The sequence below is a fragment of the Coregonus lavaretus genome, assembly GCF_964263955.1.
Source record: "Coregonus lavaretus genome assembly, contig: HAP1_SCAFFOLD_1394, whole genome shotgun sequence".
Classification (NCBI taxonomy): Eukaryota; Metazoa; Chordata; class Actinopteri; order Salmoniformes; family Salmonidae; genus Coregonus; species Coregonus lavaretus.
Window position 1 is genome coordinate 73,795 of NW_028157686.1, and position 18,817 is coordinate 92,611.

General features: G+C 45.2%; 2 protein-coding genes across 2 annotated transcripts in view; one reads left to right on the top strand and one right to left on the bottom strand.

Moving 5' to 3' along the window:
- Positions 1–3,193, bottom strand: part of LOC311125063 (NBAS subunit of NRZ tethering complex-like) — a gene marked incomplete at its 3' end in the record, with an annotated part of 70,910 nt that extends 67,717 nt beyond the window's left edge. The window contains exons 1-2 of the mRNA XM_084199136.1: positions 3,053–3,193; positions 2,480–2,531 (exon numbers count right to left, since the gene is read on the bottom strand). Coding sequence (XP_084055262.1) covers positions 2,480–2,531; positions 3,053–3,145 — 145 coding nt within the window. The remainder of the gene's footprint in view (positions 1–2,479; positions 2,532–3,052) is intronic.
- A 3,547-nt stretch (positions 3,194–6,740) lies between these two features.
- The window catches only part of ddx1 (DEAD (Asp-Glu-Ala-Asp) box helicase 1), a 35,926-nt gene continuing 23,849 nt past the window's right edge, over positions 6,741–18,817 (top strand). Inside the window, exons 1-11 of the mRNA XM_084199135.1 lie at positions 6,741–6,814; positions 6,948–6,999; positions 8,540–8,603; positions 8,702–8,731; positions 14,415–14,511; positions 15,706–15,753; positions 15,856–15,939; positions 16,517–16,600; positions 16,778–16,854; positions 17,146–17,218; positions 18,130–18,206. Coding sequence (XP_084055261.1) covers positions 6,799–6,814; positions 6,948–6,999; positions 8,540–8,603; positions 8,702–8,731; positions 14,415–14,511; positions 15,706–15,753; positions 15,856–15,939; positions 16,517–16,600; positions 16,778–16,854; positions 17,146–17,218; positions 18,130–18,206 — 702 coding nt within the window. The 5' untranslated portion in view covers positions 6,741–6,798. The remainder of the gene's footprint in view (positions 6,815–6,947; positions 7,000–8,539; positions 8,604–8,701; positions 8,732–14,414; positions 14,512–15,705; positions 15,754–15,855; positions 15,940–16,516; positions 16,601–16,777; positions 16,855–17,145; positions 17,219–18,129; positions 18,207–18,817) is intronic.

An 18,817-nucleotide genomic window follows, 5' to 3' on the forward strand; every position in this document is an offset into this window, starting at 1 on the left:
AGTCTTTCACATTGATGTTGGGTGACTTTATGCCACTCCTGGCGCAGAAATTCAAGCAGCTCGGCTTTGTTTGATGGCTTGTGACCATCCATCTTCCTCTTGATCACATTCCAGAAGTTTTCAACTGGGTTCAGGTCTGAAGATTGGGCTGGCCATGACAGGGTCTTGATCTGGTGGTCCTCCATCCACACCTTGATTGACCTGGGTGTGTGGCATGGCGCATTGTCCTGCTGGAAAAACCAATCCTCAGAGTTGGGGGACAATGTCAGAGCAAAAGGAAGCAAGTTTCCTTCCAGGATTCATGCGTCCTTCACAAAGACAAATCTGCCAGATTCCAGCCTTGCTGGAGCAACCCCAGATCATCACCAATCCTCCACCAAATTTCCCAGCTGAAAATTGGACTCATCAGAGAAGATGACCTTACTCCAGTCCTCTACGGTCCAATCCTTATGGTATTTTGCAAACCTCAGCCTGGCTCTTCTTTGCTTCTCATTGATGAAGGGCTTTTTTCTAGCTTTGGACGACTTCAGCCCTGCCCCTAGGAGCCTGTTTCGAGCCGTCCTCGCTGTGCACTTCACCCCAGCTGCTGTTTGACATTATTTTTGTAGGTCACTTGATGTCATCCTACGGTTGTTGAGTGACAGAATGAGTTGGCAGTCATCCGGGTCAGTAGAGAGTCGTTTTCGCCCTCTGCCGGGTCTGTAGCTTTGTTGTCTCCAATGTCTGCTGCTTGACCTTGTTCTTATGAACCACCGTCTTTGAAATTAAGGATGGAAGCAACCTGACGCTCACTGTATCCCTCTGCCAGTAAAGCCAGAATTGAACCCTTCTTTTCCTCACTCAAAACTTTCCTTTTCAACTCTTTTGGCATGGTCAATAGTTTAAAAAAAATTAATATTACTTTTTTTGGTACTATTAGCACTGTTTTTGCCATCCAGCTGGTCCTATTGCAAGAGGATAGTGATGACCACAGCAGTGGTTTTTATACTTTTCCTCGTTAAATAACATTTGGTTCAGGTGATCACCTAATCAGTACCAAATTCAGTAGAATGAGGTGTTCCTGTGTTGGAATTCAACAGACAGTGGAATGGAATGGCTGTCATACATGTAGAGATGCTGATTTAAGAAACATTTGCAGTGGTCTCTTAATTCTTCCCAGAGCTGTATATTACCAATCAAGAGGTACAGCTGTTTTAGTAACCACATCAACTAATGTAGCTAACTTCCCACTGTTGAATTAACTGCCATGGAACTTTGCAGAACTTTCAAATTATGGGTGTGTTGATAAATTAACTTGAGTGCCAGAGTACACGCTCAGAGCGTTTCGTTCTCGGAGTGTTCAGAGCACACACTGGACACTCTGGAGGAGTAGGGTTGATCCAAGCGTTCTGACCTCACAACGGCAGTCAAGTACCCAAGCTAACTGGCAAATTAGAGAACACCTCACTCTGACCATTTTACTTGCCCTAGCAGAGCTGGTTGGGCTGTTTTCAATGTTATCTAGGGCATAAAAGTAACATCCGACACCTGCCAAATGCAGGTAGATTTTGGCATTGACGGGTAAGATGTCTATTTCACCAGCCACGTCGGTAGATGGTCAGGGCTCCACAGTGCAAGCATTTCACTCGCATTTGTGAATGAAAAGTCAAGTATGATCCCATTTATAGTAAACTAAATACTGCAGTTGCTGTTTTCAAACAAATGTAAATACGTTTTTTTTTTTGCTGACGTTTACTGACACTGGTCATATTCAACAGGTGTTGCGCATTCGTAAATTCCTCAGTTATTCTGCGCTCTGGAACACTCAGCTGAGAGTGCTCTGAATTCAGAGTAGATTTACAAAGGCACCATAAAACAGAACTTAAAGGGTATGGCACCTTGGTCTATTTCTGATATTCAAATCTGAAATCAGAACAGCAATAACATGCTAATTTCTTCCACTACCACAAAAATACTTGTAACAAATCCACACCAATGTTTCTTCATGGAAAATTATCATTAGTATTATTTAACCTCTTGAGATGGGAAAACGTGTTTTGTATTAAGTTGAACATGTGCTCTTTATGACAGAATGTAAAAAAATAGGTGAAATTAAAAGGTATTTTTTGTGTGTGTTTTTTGCCCTCCATACCAAGTTACACTTCTCAAAACGAATTAGTGGAACGACCCAGCCGGCTCTGGTCAAAAGTAGTGCACTACATTTTAGTCCTTTAGCAGACGCTCTTATCCAGAGCGACTTACAGTTAGTGAGTGCATACATTGCTCATACAGGCCCCCCCGTGGGAATCGAACCCACAACCCTGACGTTGCAAACGCCATGCTCTACCAACTGAACTACACGGGGACATTTGGTGACATTTGGGAGGCAACCTTGGGCTTGTTTCCAATATGATCATGCATCTTAACATGAATAAAAACGAATACAGTATGAAAAAACAGATCAGTGATGGAATAAGATGCATCGATGATCCCGTCTTACCTGTCACCGCCTTGGCTATAACAGATGAGCTGTGCTCCTTGTTGCCTCGTAACTGCAAACGGTAGAGAGTTACAGACTGTTATTTCCCTTTCTACACACACCCTGAATTACAATGTGATTGGGAACCAACCAATTTGCACAAGAGTGACTATACTAGGGCCAAAACATATTCTCTGGACAAAGTACAGAATGTGGTAACGTTAAGATAGCTAACAAACATCAACAAATTCGCAACAGACTAACGTTAGCTAGCTAGCCAAGGTTTGGAAAGTAAAAACAAACATTTCCATTTACACATCAACGCTGAAGTTAAACTCCTTATTTGACATCTTTGTTTACGGTGACTGAACGTTAACTAACTAAATGCACTAAGTAATGTTGATTCAATGCCAATCCAAAACTTGATATCAGCAATGAGTGAGGCAAATTTGTGCGACGTGGCTAACGGCAATTAGCGCCTTATAACGTCGCTAGCTAACGTTAGCAAACTTGCAGGGTGCACAAAGCACTTCAACGTGGCATGCCATTCCGTCTATATGTTAAGAAATGAACCGAATCAGATTTTGTACAAACCTGAGTGTCGGTCTCGGGTGGCCATTCCGTATTTATAAGTAAATCATACAAAATGTTCTCATCTTCCACTTCAACGTTGCTATCATCAGCCATGTTTGCGTTGATAGTTGACCCAAACTCTGTGATCGACCATTGACAAGTGTCCGCAAACTACGGAATACCGGATGGTTCAAAAAGTACTGTTTAACAAAACGCGGTTTACTCATAGACGTTAAGGCGGTTTCCCCAAAGACTGTTATAACTAAGCCAAGAGAGAACAGAGCCGGTCGTTTCCAACGGGAGAAAATGAATCACAGTGAGCGGAACAAGAACGAGATAGCAATATCCTATTGGTGCGTTCTAGCATTTATTTACATATTCTCGTTAGGGAACCGCCTACTCTAAAGTGCGCATGTGCAATATCTCAATTCCCACCTTTACTCCTAAACAACGCAATTTTTTTTAGAAACTTTGGCAAAGGGTAAAGTCTACAAAAACGTAGTCCACTCTGTTTGTTACATATTCTAGTTCTGGAAACATAAAACTGTATTTGAGATCAAATGTTTAATCGAGAAGAAAATTAGCAGAATGTCGGCCAAAATGCATCTCCCACTGGGCTTCCTCTCATCACCATATGTGGTATTGAATGGAACCGCCAACCGGATGCTTCACATTTATTCATCCGGTGAAATATCTGTCTCATTGTTCCATCTGTGGTTTTACCAAGCCGGAGTTACAAATAATCAAATAAAACACTGATTCATAAGACGTGTTGATGTTACTAATATATATGTTTTATATAAATTATAATGACCTAAAAGGAGAATGTTTCAAAAGTACTCGCCTTATGGAAACTACATTGAAAAGCCAAAATAAACAATTCAGAAGAGCTACATCTTCTTATTTTTCTTCTTCAGTGGGTTTTATCGGCGGTTGGCATCCAACGTTATGGTGCATTACCGCCACCTACTGTACTGGAGTGTGGGCCAGCGACAGGGAGAAACTAAATCCTACCTGCCAACCCCGTTTCTCTTTTAAAAAATAACAAAATATTTGAGACTATATCTAATGACGTTCTACTCAATATACTCTTTAAACTAATTTCCTGTATCCCCTTCTCCCTCATACTGGATCTCATCCTCTCTCTTTCCCTCTGATACTGCCAACACTGTAGCAATACATGCTCCACAGTCTCTGTTTCCTGACAATAATCACACTTTCCTGTTGGATGCTTTCCTATCACATTTAATTTCTTATTCAGCTGGCTGTGTCCCACCCTTAATCTTGTAAAAAATACCCTCCTCTCTTCTGTCCCTTCCTGCCGTCCTCCCCTCCCCGACTTCCCTCTGTACTTGAAATAAATGCCTTCCCTTATTATCTCTATTCCACTGCTCCTGCCATCTCTGCACCATCACTGTATATATCAGTCGTTTTCCCTCTGCCTTGCTCATTGACACTTCAACATCAACATCCCCACTACTAAGTGCTTGTTTAGCCTGTTCATCTACAGCCTCGTTCCCCTCCACCCCCACATGGGCTGGGACCCAAGTAAATCTTATCTGAATACCCATCTGTTTAATCCTGCCATGGTTTTGTGGCACCTCATAAAGCAGGTCTTGTCTGCTACGTGAGCTAAAGGACTGGAGAATCATTAACACTGCACATGAATCAGAGCAAATAACTACTCTGTCTTGTTTGACTTCCTCCACCCACTGCAAGGCCAACAGTATGGCCATCAGCTCCGCCCACTGCAAGGCCAACAGTATGGCCATCAGCTCCGCCCACTGCAAGGCCAACAGTATGGCCATCAGCTCCGCCCACTGCAAGGCCAACAGTACGGCCATCAGCTCCGCCCACTGCAAGGCCAACAGTATGGCCATCAGCTCCGCCCACTGCAAGGCCAACAGTACGGCCATCAGCTCCGCCCACTGCAAGGCCAACAGTATGGCCATCAGCTCCGCCCACTGCAAGGCCAACAGTATGGCCATCAGCTCCGCCCACTGCAAGGCCAACAGTATGGCCATCAGCTCCGCCCACTGCAAGGCCAACAGTATGGCCATCAGCTCCGCCCACTGCAAGGCCAACAGTATGGCCATCAGCTCCGCCCACTGCAAGGCCAACAGTATGGCCATCAGCTCCACCCACTGCAAGGCCAACAGTACGGCCATCAGCTCCGCCCACTGCAAGGCCAACAGTACGGCCATCAGCTCCGCCCACTGCAAGGCCAACAGTATGGCCATCAGCTCCGCCCACTGCAAGGCCAACAGTATGGCCATCAGCTCCGCCCACTGCAAGGCCAACAGTATGGCCATCAGCTCCGCCCACTGCAAGGCCAACAGTATGGCCATCAGCTCCGCCCACTGCAAGGCCAACAGTACGGCCATCAGCTCCGCCCACTGCAAGGCCAACAGTATGGCCATCAGCTCCGCCCACTGCAAGGCCAACAGTATGGCCATCAGCTCCACCCACTGCAAGGCCAACAGTATGGCCATCAGCTCCGCCCACTGCAAGGCCAACAGTATGGCCATCAGCTCCGCCCACTGCAAGGCCAACAGTATGGCCATCAGCTCCGCCCACTGCAAGGCCAACAGTATGGCCATCAGCTCTGCCGTATATACAGCCAGATGATCTGTAATACGTTTCCTGACGTCCACCCCACATTCCTGCACTACAAATGCTGACCCAGTACGTCCTGTCCTTGGATCTTTTGAACCATCTGTGTAAATGGCCACAAAATCCTAATACACCGTTTCCAGACGTCTCTTAGAGAAATCAGACGGATCAACACCCTCCCTATCTTTCTGTAGTCTCTCCAACACTTCTAGATCAACTACTGGAGGCTGGAGTAGCCATGGTGGATTTACAGGAATAACTACAGTTGGACTAAACTCCCTTCCATACAGTCCCATCTCCTTCGCCTGGGTATTACCCACCCACCCAAAGTTTGTGTTCTGTCTTCGCTCATGTTCCCAGCATGCCTGTAAAATCCCTTTCGCAGGATGAGACACCCCATGTCCTTGTTGGTTGACCCAATAATTAATTGCCAGCTGCTGTCTCCTCATCTGCACCGGCATATCCCCCATCTCCACCTATAGTGTAGCCACTGGGGACGTCCGAAACGCCCCACTACATATTCTGAGTCCTTGCCCCTGTACGACATCTAGCCTTTCCAGTGAGGTCCGGGCTGCCAAACCATATGCTATACTGCCATAGTCTATTACAGATCGGATCAATGCAACATACATGGTCTTCAATGAGGAACGCCCAGCCCCCCCACTCCTTCCCCGTCAGACAGCGCATCACATTTAGCACCTTCGTACACTTTCCCACCACTCTCTCAGTGTGTTCTGCCCAGGTCAGTCTAGTGTCAAAGTATACCCCAAGGAACCTGAAGGCCCCCACCCTCTCCAAGTTTCTCCCTTATAACCTCAAGCATACCTCATCTCCCACCTTCCAGAGGAGCTACTACCACTCAGATCGATTAAAAAGATGCACCCGAAAAAATAAAAATAAAAATAAGACGTCACAATAACCCTGAGCCTGTGTGTGATTTGGATTGGACTATGACTGAAGTAGTGGGATGTTTTTTTTTTTATGTATCTATTTTTGTCTTTTGTATGATGTTGTTTTATTTTTCCCTTTAAAATGTTCTCCAGTTCACTACCCGTACAGTTGGTGGCGACATGCACATTAAATTAGTGCGAACGCCATTATAGCGTTGAATAAGATAAACGTCACATCCGTTTTTGTCAAACTCGTTGGCAAATATGGCAGCGTTTTCTGGTAAGAAATTAAAATATATATTTTGACTGTATTCTCACTGTTATCAGAACTTATTTATAAGTGAACATATTTAGGATTGATTTGAGTCCTGTTCTGCTAGTTTGTGCCAATAATGGTTGCCTTTGGTCCACAGAGATGGGCGTTATGCCTGAGATCGCCCAGGCAGTCGAGGAGATGGGCTGGCTGTAAGTTAACACCGTTCTCAGCTCCACGATGAACCATAACATCAATGGAGTTGAGCGAAGACAAACTGGGCGGACTGAACCTCCGAGGCGCTGTCAGTCGATACTTGTAAAAAAAATGTACATTCTTAAACCCTTGTCGTGTACCTATGTTTGTCCTCAGTAGCTGCGTGCCTTAGTTTGCTGAAATCCATACTTTTTAAATAAAACTTTCGTCAATTATAACCACCGGCTGTTTCGTCATATCGACTGACAGCGACTCGATGTTGTCGGAGGTCCACTCCGCCCAGAGTCGTCACAACCTAACTCCACAGAGATGTACATGTCGTGGAGTTGAGAAACCCAACTAGCTGTAGGTAACGTTAGGCTACTGAGCTAGGTAGCTAGTCAGCGTGTTATATCCTTTGCTATATTCTCGTGTTTTAGCTACGTTTTATGCTAAACTGATTTTTCTTCATCAGTGACCAGCAATGTCTCACTATGGTCACCAATGAATGTAGCCATGCTGCCTAGAGGGACTAGCTACGTGATGACAGTCATGTATTCATTGATTACGTTTCCATGCACACTAATAATTCGATATTAAACTGATTATGGCAGAAGGCCGAATATAGCATTAGTTATGTAAACACCTTGCTCTGCTTATCTTTAATCTTAATCGTAAATTCATAATCGAAGTCAGCATACTCCGATTAAAACACCTGGTTTTCTGAGCAATCTTTAGAATTAAGACATGTAATCAGTTTATTCTGTATTCCAGCGGTGTATTTGATCTGCGCATGCATCCCTCTTAAAGACGCTGCATAGTCAAACCGCCATCTGCATTGGCCGTGCAGCCTTTACGGTGATACAGCCTCTGCACAAGTCAGAACATTCATACTTCTTGCGGTTTGCAGAGCCGTTATGAAGGAATTTGTCAAGGAAGTGAGTTGGTTTATACAGGACCACCCGCCCCCACCTACCATTAACCAATCATGTCAATACGGAGCTCAATTTGGCCTCTGCTTGCGTCTGGGGCTCCTCAATTGCGTCACACCCTTAATACTGAGTCGCCGACTCCATTTCGGATCAAGCATAAACTGGCTCTTATCTATGAGTGTAGTGAGTTAGGAAAAACTTAAAGTATGCATCTTAAATAATTTTCACAATCACATTTTATATGTCTGACCTGGAATCAAATAGTCTGCGCAAAAATACCATGGTCCACTGTGGTAGAACATTTTATTTTTGATTGGCTATTTTATATATTTATCCGAAGTCCCATCAGTAACCTGACTTCAGATGTGTCCATCGAAACAGGATTATTCTGGAAATCGTTCTTGCAAGGCATGTAAACGTGCTCATTGATTGTCATCCAGCTATGGTCCTCTGTAGCTCAGCTGGTAGAGCACGGCGCTTGTAACGCCAAGGTAGTGGGTTCGATCCCCGGGACCACCCACACACAAAAAAATGTATGCACGCATGACTAAGTCGCTTTGGATAAAAGCGTCTGCTAAATGGCATATTATTATTATTATGTAACTACTGACTGTGACTGTCCCAGCCTCCCCACAGACATCCAGGCGGAGTCCATTCCATTGATCCTGGGAGGAGGAGATGTACTCATGGTGAGAAACTGGCCATTTTATATAAAACAGTTCAAACATTACTAATAATTCAGTGTATTGACTCCACCTGATCCTGTTGCCTATTCTGTTGTCTTCAGGCGGCAGAGACTGGGAGTGGTAAGACTGGGGTGAGTACAACACCTTCACTCCATACAGTGTTATTGTCAAAACCAGCACCTAATAGAGTCCAGCGGTCCTCCAAACTTATCTAGCACGAGCTTCTTTAAAAAAAAAATGAAACATGTCACCAGCTACTCATTTTTTTTTTTTATAGCTTTCAAATTAGGCACATTCTTCTCTTCTCTCCTCTCCCCTGCAACTCTTCTCCGGGTCCTTGGTGTACAAGAGATGAGTTTTCTGTCAATATACCTGGGAAAATAATGGTTAATAAACAACTGAGGGGCCCCATCAAATTATCATCTTCTGTATTTTCTGGAATTGTGTTAATTTATTTTCAGTTTTTTACTCTCAATATTACAATTATTAATAGAGCAACAACGGACATGATGTTCTGAATCCATGTCAATGCTTAAATCACATCAGAAGACCAATTTTGAGGTCTGAAAAAAAACTAAAACATTTTACAATTTTTTGTGTGTAATTCCCCTTTTTTTGCGCATTTAGTGTTAAAATATTTACCAAATAAGCTAAAGTAAAAAATAACAATCAAATTATATAACAATAACGATGCTATATACAGGGGGTACCGAGTATGTGTGGGGGTACAGGTTAGTCGAGGTAATTTGTAGATGTAGGTAGGGGTAAAGTGACTATGCATTGATAATAAACAGCGAGTAGCAGCAGTGTAAAAACAAAGGGGGGTGGGGTCAATGTAAATAGTCCGGGTGGCCATTTGATTAATTGATCAGCAGTCTTATAGCTTGGGGGGTAGAAGCTGTTAAGGAGCCTTTTGGACCTAGACTTGGTGCTCCGATACCCCTTGCGGTGCGGTAGCAGAGAGAACAGTCTGACTAGGGTGGCTGGAGTCTTTGATAATTGTTTGAGCCTTCCTCTGACACCGCCTGGTATAGAGGTCCTGGATGCCAGGAAGCTTGACCCCAGTGATGTACTGGGCCGTACACACTACCCTCTGTAGCGCCTTATGGTCGGATGCAGAGCAGTTGCCATACCAGGCGGTGATGCACACTGCCAGGTCTCTGACCTCCTCCCTATAGACTGTCTCATCGTTGTCAGCAGTGGCGGCTCCTGAAAAAATTCTCAGGGGGGGAAATTTTTCTGATGATTTAGGTGACCTACACACATTTTAAAAAAGATATGTCCAGCAACAACATGAAGACAGGGGCAGCATATAAGTCAATACCAGAAGCATTTATTGACTGATCTCAAAAGTGTTGGCTTACCAGGGTTGGTGGAGCCCTCAGTTTCATCTTTGCCTCGCAAAGCTAACTCAAACACTCCGCAAAACTTCACACACTGGATTAGCCGGCTGAGGATGTGGCGGTTCTTGCTAATGTCGTAGTAAATATATTTGTTATAGTGAATATGGAATATGATATGTTGAGTAAAATGTTGTGCTAAGATCTATTTAGGTCAGGAGCTGGTTATAAGTTCTGTTCCTATCCAATAACAATGGACAAAAGGGTCCTATCTTGTCAGCCTTGTCAGTTTCAGTTCTCCAGTAAACTTGTGATTATCAACACTAACCTCATCGTTGTGGCGGCGGACAGCTAGCCTGTATCCCTCATCCAGTTGAGTGGGAATGTTCACTCTCCCCAAAGCAGACAATCTCAAACAGCTATCCATGTGGGTCTTTGACAGCTCATGTTTCTTAATCTTTCCTGAAAGATGGTGCATGTCCGTTACACACCAGTCGCTGTCCAAGCGGTGCTGTCTGCCGTGCCGCCTTCAGGGTGAAAGAGTAAGCAGGGGGTAGCAGAAGACTGCATTAGCTACATCGCAGCCTGCTAGCCAGGTTTTTCGTTCGTACCAATTTTTGGAAAATCCTCGGGTGTAGGACTTCCCCCCTTTAGTAGAAACCTGTTGAATTATTAAATTTGGTCTGGGAGGTCCTAATTGTTTCGTTGCCAATTTATCTTCATTTGTTCGCCGACAAAAAGGAACTTCTTTCAAAGACACAATCGAGTTGCACTGAAGCCTAGCCATTTTTACAGTAGTAGTGAATTGATTGATGAGGCTACCCGCTCTTTTCTTAGTTACGTTCATGGTTACGTTACGTATGACGAAAGCGCGTAAGTGCAAGCCCTCAGAAACCCATAGAGATTGTATTGAAAGCTCTGATATTTGAAAAAAATAGATTTTACATGGGAGTCTATGACAGACTTCTGGGCGATTTTCAACCTGACTGAAATCGCCCCAAAAGGGGGGGGGGCCATTTGAAGCACGACTTTAGCCTGATTGGACATTTAGTGGCACTGTGGCAGATCAGACGTCTAGATTACAACACTGATAACTACTGTTGCCGTGATATACAGTAATCCCTCGTTTATCGCGGGGGTTACGTTCCGAAAATGACCCGCGATAAGTGAAATCCGCGAAATAGAAAACTTGTTTTTTTTACAATTAGCAACTATTACATGTATACAAATACAGTGACTCACGTGTAGGCCGTTTCACTGCTCTTCAGACTGGGCCGCTGCATCCTGACTGCGCTCTGCAGTGTTCTCTTCTTCTGAAGCCCGCGGTGCAGGTGTGTTTGTTCGGGAGAAGAACATAGTGATAGGCAGCTGTTGTCGCTCTTTTTTCTTCTTTGCAAAAAGATCCTTGTACACCGACATGCCACCATCGATTACGTTGGAGAACTGTAATGAACGGCTCATCAAAGGGTCCCATTCCTCAGCTACTCGCTTAAGTTCAGTGGCCATTCGCACCATGGTTGCTAAGCGACCAAGCGTTAGTCCTTCCTCCTCATCTCTCGTGTCCTCTTCTCCCTCTTCTCTTTCATCGTCGCTTTGTGGCTTTGTCATTTACCTTCCCTTAGCATGTCCAGAAGTTTAACTTTATCTGAGATAGGTAGCATCTTCCGCCGTTTGGGCCCATCCGCAGGTGCTTTTGTCGGTCCAGGCCGTTTCGTCGACATTATGGGTTTAGGAGATGTTCGAAATTACAAGATAATTTGGCCAACTTAATGTAAATTTGCCAAGCTGTTTTATGTACGTACACATAACTGCACGAGACGACAAAATGATAGCACAATTCGTAGCATGTTTTGATACAAGAAGCGGGAGTGAGTTTTTAGCGAATCAGAATGCAGAGCACAATGCACCCCAAAAAAAAAAATGCATTATGAAAATCCGCGAAATAGCGAATCCGCGATAAGTGAACCGCGAAGTGGCGAGGGATCACTGTAATTGATTAGAAAAAAAATCCCTTCCTTTTCCCGTTTGGCAGTGCGTCACCCATATCGCCCTATTGAACACACCGCCCCTGGTTGTCAGTGATCAGGCCTACCACTGTTGTGTCGTCAGCAAACTTAATGATGGTGTTGGAATCGTGCTTGGCCACGCAGTTGTGGGTGAACAGGGAGTACAGGAGGGGACTGAGCACGCACCCCTGAGGGGCCCTAGTGTTGAAGATCAGTGTGGCAGATGTGTTGTTGCCTACCCTTAACACCTGGGGGCGGCCCGTCAGGAAGTCCAGGATCCAGTTGCAGAGGAGGTGTTTAGTCCCAGGGTCCTTAGCTTGGTGATGAGCTTTGTGGGCACTATGGTGTTGAACGCTGAGCTGTAGTCAATGAACAGCATTCTCACATAGGTGTTCCTTTTGTCCAGGTGGGAAAGGGCAGTGTGGAGTGCGATTGAGATTGCGTCATCTGCCTTTCAAAGCACTTCATGGCTACCGACCTGAGTGCTACGGCGCGGTAGTCATTTAGGCAGGTTACATTCTTGGGCACAGGGACTATGGTGGTCTGCTTGAAACGTAGGTATTACAGACTCGGTCAGGGAGAGGTTGAAAATGTCAGTGAAGACACTTGCTAGTTGTGCCGCGCATGCTCTGAGTACACATCCTGGTAATCCGTCTGGCCCCGCGGCCTTGTGAATGTTGACCTGTTTAAAGGTCTTACTCACATCGGCTACGGAGAGCGTGATCACACAGTCGTCCGGAACAGCTGGAGCTCTCATGCATGCTTTAGTGTTGCTTGCCTTGAAGCGAGCAGCAAAGGCATTTAGCCCGTCTGATAGGCTCGCGTCACTGGGCAGCTCACGGCTGGGTTTCCCTTTGTAGTCCGTAGTAGTTTGCAAGCCCTGCCACATCCGACGAGCATCAGAGCCGGCGTAGTAGGATTCAATCTTAGTCCTGTATTGACTCTTTGCCTGTTTGATGGTTCGTCTGAGGGCATAGCGGGATTTCTTATAAGCGTCCGGATTAGAGTCCCGCTCCTTGAAAGCGGCAGCTCTAGCCTTTAGCTCGGTGCGGATGTTGCCTGTAATCCATGGCTTCTTGATGAATCCCGGAACATATTCCAGTCTGTGCTAGCAAAACAGTCCTGTAGCGTAGCATCCGCTTCATCTGACCACTTCCGTATTCAGCGAGTCACTGGCACTTCCTGCTGTAGTTTTTGCTTGAAAGCAGGAATCAGGAGGATATAATTATGGTCAGATTTGCCAAATGGAGGGCGAGGGAGAGCTTTGTATGCGTCGGTGTGTGGAGTAAAGGTGGTCTAGAGTTTTTTTTTTTTCCTGTGGTTGCATGTGACACGCTGGTAGAAATTAAGTAAAACGGATTTGTTTGCCTGCATTGAAGTCCCCAGCCACTAGGAGCGCCGTTTCTGGATGAGCATTTTCTTGTTTTCTTATGGCCTTATACAGCTCGTTGAGTGCGGTCTTAGTGCCAGCATCGGTTTGTGGTGGTAAATAGACAGCTATGAAAAATATAGATGAAAACTCTCTTGGTAGATAATGTGGTCTACAGCTTATCATGAGGTACTCTACCTCAGGCGAGCAAAACCTTGAGACTTCTTTAATAATAGACATCGCGCACCAGCTGTTATTGACAAATAGACACACACCCACCCCTCGTCTTACCGGACGTAGCTGTTCTGTCCTGCCGATGCACGAAAAACCCAGCCAGCTCTTTAGCTAGTGTGTGTGTGTGTGTGTGTGTGTGTGTGTGTGTGTGTGTGTTATGTTTAAGCAATAAGGCCCGAGGGGGTGTGGTATATGACCAATGTGCCATAGCTAAGGGCTGCTCTTAAGCACGACGCAACGAGGAGTGCCTGGATACAGCCCTTATTCGTGGTATATTTGCCATGTATGACAAACCCCCGAGGTGCCTTATTGCTGTTTATAAACTGGTTACCAATGTAATTAGAAGAGTGAAAATATGTTTTGTCATACCCTTGGTATATTTCTGATATACCATGGCTTTAAGCCAATCATAATTCAGGGCTCGAACCACCCATTTTATAATTGGCTTTTTAAGCCAATAGTGGCTAACCAGGGGTGGGATAATGTCAATGTGGCTTTGATTGGATAGTAGCTGGAAGCTACTGTTTGTGACAGTTTGCGATGGAACAAACATGTTCAGAATTGCTTGGTGAGCTACTCCTAGTTGGGTTCCGAGCTACATGGATCTGGACCTGTTGGAGACCATAGTTCCAGTCTAAACCAGAACCTACTGGACTCTAGTCTAAAGACATTGGCTCCCCCTTTCTCCCATGAAAGTAATGGTACTACTGTCAATAAAATGTAAAGGTCTAGAGTGAAATCTAGATGTATAATATGCTAACTACTCACAAGTTGACTTTAACTCAAAACATCAAATACTACACCTTCCTCTCGTTCTCTCTCTTTCTGTCCCTCCCTGTCCTCCCTCCCTGTCCTCCCTCCCCAGGCCTTCAGTATCCCAGTGATCCAGATAGTGTATGAGACTCTGAAGGACCAGCAGGAGGGGAAGAAGGGGAGGACTGCTGTGAAGACAGGTGGAGCAGGTAAGACAGACAGACAGACATCTCTTTTCCCTGTCATCAGTGCTTGAAGTGGGCCGGTGCTATCCGGTGTGGCGTACCGGCCGGTGCTATCTGAATTGATGGAGACATTTATGCGTTAATGCATACATTAAAACAATAAATGTGACTTTGTTAAAAACAATCTAACTGCATAACGTAATGGTAAAATTGTTATTTAAGTGGTAAATCGCTTGATGAACTGGGTAAATTAAGATGGCATAGGCCTGCTCAATACAGGTGTGTATCCATGTCAGAGCAAAAACCAAGCCATGAGGTGGAAGGAATTGTCCGTAGAGCTCCGAGACAGGATTGTGTCGAGGCACAGATCCGGGGAAGGGTACAAAAAGAATTATGCAGCTTTTGAAGTTCCCCAAGAACACAGTGGCCTCCATCATTCTTAAATGGAAGAAGTTTGGAACCACCAAGACTCTTCCTAGAGCTGGCCGCCCGGCCAAACTGAGCAATCGGGGGAGAAGAGCCTTGGTCAGGGAGGTGACCAAGAACCCAATGGTCACTCTGACAGAGCTCTAGAGTTTCTCTGTGGAGATGGGAGAACCTTCCAGAAGGACAACCATCTCTGCAGCACTCCACCAATCAGGCCTTTATGGTAGAGTGGCCAGACGGAAGCCACTCCTCAGTAAAAGCCACATGACAGCCTGCTTGGAGTTTGCCAAAAGGCACCTAAAGACCCCCAGACCATGAGAAACAAGATTCTCTGGTCTGATGAAACCAAGATTGAACTCTTTGGCCTGAATGCCAACCATCACGTCTGGAGGAAACCTGGTACCATCCCTACGGTGAAGCATGGTGGTGGCAGCATCATGCTGTGGGGATGTTTTTCAGCGGCAGGGACTGGGAGACTAGTCAGGATCGAGGGAAAGATGAACGGAGCGAAGTACAGAGAGATCCTTGATGAAAACCTGCTCAGGACCTCAGACTGGGGCGAAGGTTCACCTTCCAATGACCCTAAGCACACAGCCAAGACAACACAGGAGTGGCTTCGGGACAGGTCTCTGAATGTCCTTGATTGGCCCAGCCAGAGCCCGTGCGGAGATTGTATTGCTATAACTCCCTGCTTTCAACCAATCAGCAACCAGGATCCAAACAACCTGTTTTTATAATGCCAGATACTGTTGTATTAGCGACCTTTGACCTGTCTGTTTCTGTCTGTTCCAGTCTTCAACAAATGGCAGATGAACCCGTATGACCGAAGCACAGCTTTCGGTGAGTGTACCAGTTTTGATTTTCAAGATGGCAGCCTACATTTTTTTTACCTCTGTCCCCCCCCCCTCTCCTCTCTATTTACCTTCTCCTTCTCCCCTCCAGCCATTGGACCGGACGGACTGTGTTGTCAAAGCAGGGAGTTTAAAGAATGGCACGGCTGTCGCTCTACCAAAGCCATCACCAAGGGTAAGAAACACACACACACAAAACGTACACTACCAAAGCTATCATCACCAATGTACACATGCTGCCACCAAGGTTAGAAACTGACCTTCTATGTATTGTTAATGTTTATGCTCTGTCTCTTCTCATCTCTCTCCCTCCTCATCTCTCTCTCTCGCCTCATCTCGCCTCATCTCTCTCTCTCGCCTCATCTCTTCTCATCTCTCTCCCTCCTCATCTCTCTCTCCCGCCTCATCTCTCCTCATCTCTCTCTCCCGCCTCATCTCTCTCTCTCGCCTCATCTCTCCTCATCTCTCTCTCTCGCCTCATCTCTCCTCATCTCTCTCTCTCGCCTCATCTCTTCTCATCTCTCTCCCTCCTCATCTCTCTCTCCCGCCTCATCTCTCCTCATCTCTCTCTCCCGCCTCATCTCTCTCTCTCGCCTCATCTCTCCTCATCTCTCTCTCTCGCCTCATCTCTCCTCATCTCTCTCTCTCGCCTCATCTCTTCTCATCTCTCTCCCTCCTCATCCCTCTCTCTCGCCTCATCTCTCCTCATCTCTCTCTCTCGCTCGTTCTCTCTCATCTCTCTCCACCTCTAGGGAAGTACTATTATGAGGTATCATGTCGTGACCAGGGCCTTTGTAGGATCGGCTGGTGTACCAGCCAGGCAGCTTTGGACTTAGGCAAGTCTACACACTAAGTCCAGTTCATTCATTGGACGGGTGAAATGAGCGTCAGCTGATTGTTTATTCAATGTGTGTGTGTACTTTTCAAATAAACCATCAATGTTTACTGTGCTGTCGCTGTATAGCGGTCTGTCGATGTTTTAACAATCACTACTGTTGTTGTGGTGTTACCAGGTACCGATAAGTACGGCTTTGGCTTCGGAGGAACGGGGAAGAAATCTCACAACAAACAGTTTGACAGTTATGGAGAGGTACGCTATAGAAACCCAAACATTTACCTATGGCTCTATTCAATCCGTAGCGTTGAAGATCCGCTTTATAATTTTCGGATGGTAAAATGTTTTCAGTGTAAACTTAAACGACTGTCAGAGAGAATCTGAAATTCCCACAATGTCATGGCACCTGCAGGGCCTACTTTGGGTCCCGACCCATAGTTTAAGAAACCCTGATTTAGGGGGTGTAGGGAGCCATTGGACAGACAGTCAGTCACCAGTTGTCTGTGTGTGTGTGTGTGTGTGTGTGTGTGTGTGTGTGTCCTGTAGGAGTTCACCATGCATGACACCATGGGATGCTACCTGGATCTGGACAACGGACACCTCTCCTTCTCCAAAAATGGTTAGCTGCATTCCTGTGTTGTGCGTACCGTGTAGATCAGGGCTCTCCAACCCTGTTCCTGGAGAGCTACCCTCCTGTAGGTTTTAACTCCAACCCTGTTCCTGGAGAGCTACCCTCCTGTAGGTTTTCACTCTAAACCTGTTCCTGGAGAGCTACCCTCCTGTAGGTTAACTCCAACCCTGTTCCTGGAGAGCTACCCTCCTGTAGGTTTTATCTCCAACCCTAATCTAGCGCACCTGAATCTAATAATTAGCTGGTTGATAAGATGAATCAGGTTCATTAAAACTAGGGTTGGAGTGAAAACCTACAGGAGGGTCGCTCTCCAGGAACAGGGTTGGAGTTAAAATTAGGATACGTGCAAATGTTCATTCCATAATGCAATTAACGGGAAAACACTGTTGTCAAAAGCCACTGCGCATGTGAGTGGTTTCATGTGACAGAGATTAAAATGTCCGCTTTAAATATAGAGAGGGGAGGTTTTTTAAAGATGCAACAACTAGCATGGGTTGCTAATATGATTATGTAAATAGGCCAGTTTGTCTGGCTTGCCGTTCCAAATAAAATGGAATATGTTTTGCTGATATAATTTAAAAAACAGGTCGCTGGGTGGAGGCAAGACCATAAGTAAATAGGTAAACTGGGATAATACTAAAGAGTTAATCAGGGGGATTTGTCCACAAATAGACAGGTATTTTCCTTTCCATGGTAGCAAGATCTTATCTACTTTTGCTAACTAAAATGTATTGTAGTGAGATCATTTATTTTGGGATATGAATAGGTTGAGAGCCAGTGTTGAGTAGTACTGAAGACCGGTCTCGAGTCCAGTTTCGAGTCATTGAGTCTATCTCTGTGTCAGATACCTTTCTACTCTGTCTCGGACAGTAAGGACTCGCGCTCTCTCTCTTTCTCAGGTACTGACCTGGGCTTGGCGTTTGAGATCCCAGCTCATCTGAAGAACCAGCCCTTCTTTGCTTCCTGTGTTCTCAAGGTCACACACACACACACACACACACACACACACTACCAGTCAAAAGTTATGACACATCTACTCATTCAAGGGTTTCTCTTTATTTTTACTGTTTTCTACATTGTAGAATAATAGTGAAAACATCAAAGCTATGAAATAACACATATGGAATCATGTAGTAACCAAAAAAAGTGTTAAACAAATCCAAATATATTTTGCCTTGATGACAGCTTTGCACACTCTTGACCTGTACAGAATAAAAATATCCCGAAACATGCATCCTGTTTGCAACAAGGCACTAAAGTAAAATTGCAAACAATGTGGCAAATAAATTAATTTTATGTCCTGAATATGAAGCGTTATGTTTGGCCCAAATCCAATACAACACATTACCGAGAACCACTCTCCATATTTTTAAGCATGGTGGTGGCTGCATCATGTTATGGGTATGCTTGCAATCGTTAAGGACTGGGGAATTTTTCTGGATATAAAAGAAACAGATTGGAGCTAAGCACAGGCAAAATCCTAGAGGGAAACCTGGTTCAGTCTGCTTTCCACCAGACATTGGGAGATGAATTCACCTTTCAGCAGGACAGTAACCTAAAACACAAGGCCAAATCTACACTGGAGTT